Consider the following 6,198-nt stretch of genomic DNA (forward strand, 5'->3'; position numbering starts at 1 on the left):
GTAATAAATAAATAAAAAAATATGGAAGAAAAAAAGCTTTGTGTTAGTTTTGCTTCGGTCAATTTTCCATGTTGTGATAAAATTACTTGTGATACTGCTGCATACCCGTTTTCCATTCTCACTCAGATACAGTTAAAGATGTCTTGAAGTGTTTTAACTTGCATAGTTATCACCAGTAGTATCTTCTGAACACTCAAAACTATGGTCTGAGACATTATAATACAGAGCTAGATTTCCTCTTTCAAGTTCACACACTATCCAATGCTGATAGTACTATATTAGCACCCCTGAATTTAGAAGCTGTTACATTTCACAGCAGAGGTGTTGAGAATCACTGCCAGGTACTGGCTTAATCACCCTGTGTGTGTGTGTGTGTGTGAGAGAGATGGTCCAGGTACTGGCTTAATCACCCTGTGTGTGTGTGTGAGAGAGATGGTCCAAACCCCAGTGCCTGCATATTTAACTCGGGGGACCCCCCTGCAGTTGTGTTGTTGTAGCTGTAGCAAGCACAGGGGGAGAGACGCCACAAAGAATCTCCTTGCCCGACGACTCTGCTTGCTCAGCTGCTCTGCCAGTAGCTCAAGACCCCCTTTACCCAGGCTGGGTTACTCTTTCCCGTCCATGGGGATAATGGATGAGAGGGTTTTGTACTTCAAGCTGTGTGCAGAGTCGAGGCTAGTAAGCCTTAGTTGTTCGCTGAGAACAATCTTGATCATTGTGAGTGTGTATGTGTGATATACAAATGACCAGTAAATCAGGAATGAACTCGAGTCATTGCACGAGCATGCAGAAATTCATCTGTTTTAGATCATTCAGCAGAGAACAATGCTGTTTACAGAAGACAGGCCATCAGTTATAAACATTGTGTGTTAGAAGGGGTGTACCAAGTGAAGAGTCCCACATCCAGAAATGGCCATAACTTGCCCGTAGGGATCAAGGAGTTGATGGATGATTGCCACCACTACAAACCTCTCTCCCTCTGTCTCTTTCTCTCTCGGATTTCCCTCCGTCTCTCTTTTTCCCTCATTCTCCTATCCTCTCCTTCTCCCTCTGTATTCCTCCCTCCTCTTTCTCCCTCTCTCTCCTTCCCTCCCTCTGTCCCTCCCTCTCTTGGCCCTCTGCATGAGAATGCGTGCTGAACAGATGCAAAGTTTACGTGTAAGCAGTATTCCCTGGGTGGGAACTACATCTCCTGTGACAGATGGGATTAGAGTGAGAAAGTGTAGTCTGTTGTCTGTGTGTGAAGATAGTTTCAAGCGCATTACTTATACAATCATTTAAATGTCTGCTGCACACATACATATAATTACACTACTGCTGCCTTTGCCTAGTTTGTGTGTGTGTGTGTGTGTGTGTGTGTGTGTTTATATATATATATAAACAAATGCATTGGTTTTGTTTTCCTAGCAGAGCCACAGTTGCTGCTCGCTGGTGGTCCAGTTGTCACAGCGGCCATAGAGTGAAGGGCATGGCAGGGCCGACTGAGCTGTCCTCTCCACACGACTGCAGCTCTTTTCAATGAAGACCTCAGAGCTGCCTTTCAGCTCCTTGTCTCACTGATCAGAAGGCCAGGGTCCTTGCCTGCAGGACTTTTGGGCAGCGGAAAAAAGTGACCACGCAGAAAGAGCTCATTGTTGCAGATTGTCCTCATTCCCCAAAAGCGTCTGGAGGACTGCTGTTTCCCGGTTTACTGTAGACAAGCAGCCTGCGCTCAAGGCTGCAGTCTGTGACAGAGGCACTTGTGGTGCAGAGCTGCCTCGTGGGGGCACATCCAAAGGCCCTCTGACAGGGAGGGTCATTGTTTTCTGTGTGCCGTGAAAGATTACATTATATTATGGTAGAATAGTGGAGCCCAAAATATCCCATGCCTCATAGGATCTTGATTCATCATCTCGGCCTTTCCCTTCATTTTTGGAAACTTTCTCTATCTTTTTTACTTCCTTATTCTCTCTCTCTCTCTTATCTATCTCTCTATCTATTTATTTATCTATCTTTCCATCATAAGTAATCCGTTGATTGTGGTGTGTGAGAGTGGATTACAATGGGATTCATGATTCATAAACGATTTCTAAATTCTTCACTGCTGAGGAATGTTTTCCTAATTGCAGCTGGGAGGGAGGTGGGCGGTGGGATTGTGCATGTTTGCATGTGCACATGTGTGCCTGCGAGTGCCGACTCTAACAGTCCCCTATGGAGCAAGAGGAGCTGAGTGCCAGACAGGGTGGATAGGCCTGACATCATCTGACCAAAACAGCTGTGTCTGTGTGTGCGTGTGTGTGTGTGTGTGTGAGTGTGTGTGTGTGTGTGTGTGTGAGTGAGGACACCCAGGCAGCGAGGGGCCGGGGAGGGAAGAGAGAGGGGGGGGGGGGGGCTGGAATTGGGTTCCTCAGCTCTCTCTCTCTCTCTCTCTCTGCTGACAGGCAGAGAAACACACAGAGCCACAGAGGAGCCACGAGGGTGTGGAGCGCAAAGGAACAAGGGGGAGATCTCTGCATCCTCTTCTCTGTGTGGGACGCAGGAAGAGAGAAAGAGGGAGCGGAGGGCTGGATCACAAAGCTGGACGGGCTGGAGAGGAAGACGAAGGAGGGGGGGGGAACTGACGGGACAAAGGAGATACGGAGAGGCTGACGGTGGACCACTGGAGCTATGGGTTGTGCGCAGAGTGGACAGTGGTGTGTGAAGGAGAGGAACTCGGCAGCAGTGGGACTCCCCAAGACCAGGGACTGTTCAGAGGACTGCCCGGAGATCCTTAGCCTCACTGAGGTAAGCCGTCTTGAGTCTAGAGAGACTGCAGTTACATGTGAAGCTTAATCACCTGTCAAAATTCTCCATCTCATCCACAAGTTATCACTGTCACCGACCACATCTCATGACATTTCCTTTTAGTGGTCATTTTGAAAAGTTATACTAAGACTGACATTTATGCTTTTAGAAGTGACACATTCTTAATGCTTTGATACAGTCAATACATTGTTAGACACAGACCTTTTGACCATTAGATTGTTGAGTGTCTTTTTTTGGACCTTCTTTTTAAACTCATCGACATTTTAAGATATCACCTTTTCTGTCGGTCTGTCTGTGTCTATTTATCTTCGCACCTAGACATTTATATACAGTGATTTACGGGGCAGGAAACAAAACGAGAGAGCGATGATAGGGGTGGAGGTCAGAGGTGTTTGACTTGGGTTAGAATGTCCGGGGGGAGTGGACACTGTTAGTGGACATGCTTCTATGAGTAATGAATGACTGTTTTGGAAAAGTGGTCGGATGGGCAGGCTTACATGTGGATGTTAAGAAGGTTCTGCTCTGCTATGGCCACTGATTAAAAGGATGATCAAAAATGTGCATTTTTCTGTTAGGCTGCATGTGTAACGTATGCAAGACTTGTGTTTCAGCAACTGTGTTTAGCAACCAAACTGTGTCTTGTAACTGTGTTTAGCAACTGGACACCGATGTGTGATACTCCAGACAGTTAAGCTGCTACCATGATGTTCTCTAATAAAAAATGAGCTGCACAGTCTGAGTCTGCCCTTCAAAAAGCAGCAAGCATGACATGTTCACCTACTCGCCCTGTGATACTGTATCCCTCACACAGTATGGTTCACAGGCGCACATGTGTGACTTGACTCCAAACCTGCTTCCTCTGGTGGCTTTGCTAGCGTCCCCTCAGAGTCACTCTTAAGGGGATATAAATACACTGGATTCCAGAACGGTGGGAGCATACCTCAGGCTTCCCACCTGCTCCCGTCTCTTCCTGGCTGGAATGTTTAGTGAGTGTGTGTGTGTGTGTGTGAGTGTGTGAGTGTTTGTGTGAGTGTGTGTGTGTGTGTGAGTGTGTGTGTGTGTGTGTGTGTGTGTCTGTGAGTGTGTGTGTGTGTGTGTGTGTGTTTGTGTGAGAGTGTGTGAGAGAGAGAGGGAGAGAGTTACTGTTTCATGGGCCAAGAATTATGGCTCCTCTGCTTCAGTGTCAACAGCATTACTTGTCAGTGATAGAATGCACACGTAAGTGCACACGCACACACACACTCGAAGTCACATGACTGGCCACACCATGCTTGTTTTTCAGAGCAGGACCATGGAGACAGAGTTTGGAAGTGATGGATACAGATTCAGAGTGTTATAGCCATCAAATTTATTAGATCCATTACATGATGGGTGACTCATGAGAAGTTCTGTCCTTGTTCTTGTGAGAGAGGAATTTCAGAATTTGCAAGAGAGTTTGATGGGTAGGTGGGGGACACATAATTCATCATTTTATTGGAGTCCTGATGTACAAGCCTTCACTCCTGTTTTGAACAGCTGCAGTTTGGACTTTAACTGGGTTTTGTGTGTGTGTGCACAGTTGAAAGCTATACATATAAAACATCCGTTCATTTTTACACAATTTATTCGAAACAGAATGCAGTTATATGTAATATACCACCCTGTCGATTACTTTTTTTTTTTTTATTGGTAGGCTTATTCAAGTACAATAAACATGGGTCAAAACAATCCATGAGGAATCTATCTATGTACAGGATCAGGCGTAATTTAAATTCTGTCGATGACAACATATTGGCAGATGCTAATCACATATCCACTGATCCACTAGGCGTCGCTGGTAGGCTATGTGAAGGGTGAGTTATGTCTTCAACAACAGCTGTGCGTTGCTAAGGGCTTAGTAGGCCTACCACATAAAGGGCATTAGAGAATAGGCCTACAAGCAATTTGAAATTCTCAATCTGCTTTAAATCAGATGAAAACACTGTGTGTGTACGTTCGTGCGTGCGTGCGTGCGTGCGTGTGTGTGTGTGTGTGTGTGTGTGTGTGTGTGAGAGAGAGAGACAGAGAGAGTAAGAGAGAGAGACGGCGTTTGATGTCTTCAGATTCTTCACCAGTATTGACCTACTGTTTTTGTGTTTTAATTTGATGTCTAATACACGTCTGATGTTTCCAGATTAAATACTTAAAAGTCCCCCATTTCTGTCAAACCAAGCATCACATAATGATGAGAGTATGAGAACAACGCAGTCGCCACTTGAAATGCACCGCCCTAAACAAGCTGACCAATGATTAGTGGCCTTTTGGGGAGTCTAGACAGTGGAACGTTCAGTGGGCATGTGGCTCCGCCTGCGGGTCTGAGGGGGAAATTAGTTTTTTGACCGCTGAGGTTTTACCAGTGGCTTTGAGCGTCCTGCAGACTCCGCATCCTTTCGCAGATATAAACTTGTCCATGGAATCAGAACATCAGTTTCAGAGCAAAGATAACAGACAAGAAAAACTATGAGTAAGGTAAGAGCTAATCCATGTTTGAATCAACTTTATGCGGAGTTTGTCAGGAAAAAGCAAGCCAGGCTACCTTGTCAAGTTTTTTAATTGGCGCAAAATGATGTAGCATAGGGTAAAGTTAGACTATTCATTCCGTTTGCAGTTGGTGAAAGCAATAGTTCGCTACATTCTTTCCACTAGCCTACAAGAAAATGTTTTATGATGCGTTTTCCACATTAAGGCATTGAAGTTTCGGTCATCTGAAAAGTTGTGGTTTTGGTCAAGGTAGGCTACGCCTCGGATTCTGCGACCTGAGTTATAGATAGCCTACATGTTTAAAATATCCACACTTCCCATCACAGATAGATGGTATCATTTGTGGTAGGCCTAATAGGAACGTTTCTTAATGCAAACCTTCGTTGCGGTCAGACATTCATGGATTTACAAACAACTTTGTTCTTATGTAAGGTCACTAATATTCTCCGGCGGGGATTGCATTAGGCAAAACTGCTCACAAATTGAGAACATGCGGGAATAACATAATGTTTTCTACTTTATTTGACATCCATCTTGACAGTGAATATGGTAGTTTCTGTGATGGATTTTAGCATTCAAACAGATATGAAAACTCATAAGACGGAATAAGTTTGTCGTGAGATCCCTCTCTCTCTCTCTCTCTCTCTCTCTCTATGTCTACTCTTGTGTAATCCACATTGATCGTAATCATATAATAAGAGTTATATTTAATAGCTAATGGCAGTCCTCTGGTTTGCACACTTATTAAAAGAGTGAGTAAATTGGTTTTCCGATGTGATCATACATCACTAAGTCTCCTTTGTACATCATGAAAATTCTCCATTGCACACATTCTTTAAAGTTAACAGTGTGTTTAGTTACAGAGTTTTTGGATGCAACAAATGTAGCTGAAATCTTGTCAGCAAATTGCTTTCC

At 44.5% G+C, this 6,198-nt stretch overlaps 1 protein-coding gene across 1 annotated transcript in view; it reads left to right on the forward strand.

Moving 5' to 3' along the window:
* Window positions 1-2,545: 2,545 nt before the first annotated feature.
* tns2b (tensin 2b) overlaps window positions 2,546-6,198 on the forward strand; it is a 31,630-nt gene continuing 27,977 nt past the window's right edge. The window contains exon 1 of the mRNA XM_076267351.1: window positions 2,546-2,763. Coding sequence (XP_076123466.1) covers window positions 2,647-2,763 — 117 coding nt within the window. The 5' untranslated portion in view covers window positions 2,546-2,646. The remainder of the gene's footprint in view (window positions 2,764-6,198) is intronic.

The sequence above is a fragment of the Alosa pseudoharengus genome, unplaced genomic scaffold (genome assembly GCF_046254945.1).
Source record: "Alosa pseudoharengus isolate Yale_2024_CS ecotype anadromous, Long Island Sound unplaced genomic scaffold, YU_APseudo_1.1 YU_APseudo_1.1_scf_5, whole genome shotgun sequence".
Taxonomy (NCBI): Eukaryota; Metazoa; Chordata; class Actinopteri; order Clupeiformes; family Clupeidae; genus Alosa; species Alosa pseudoharengus.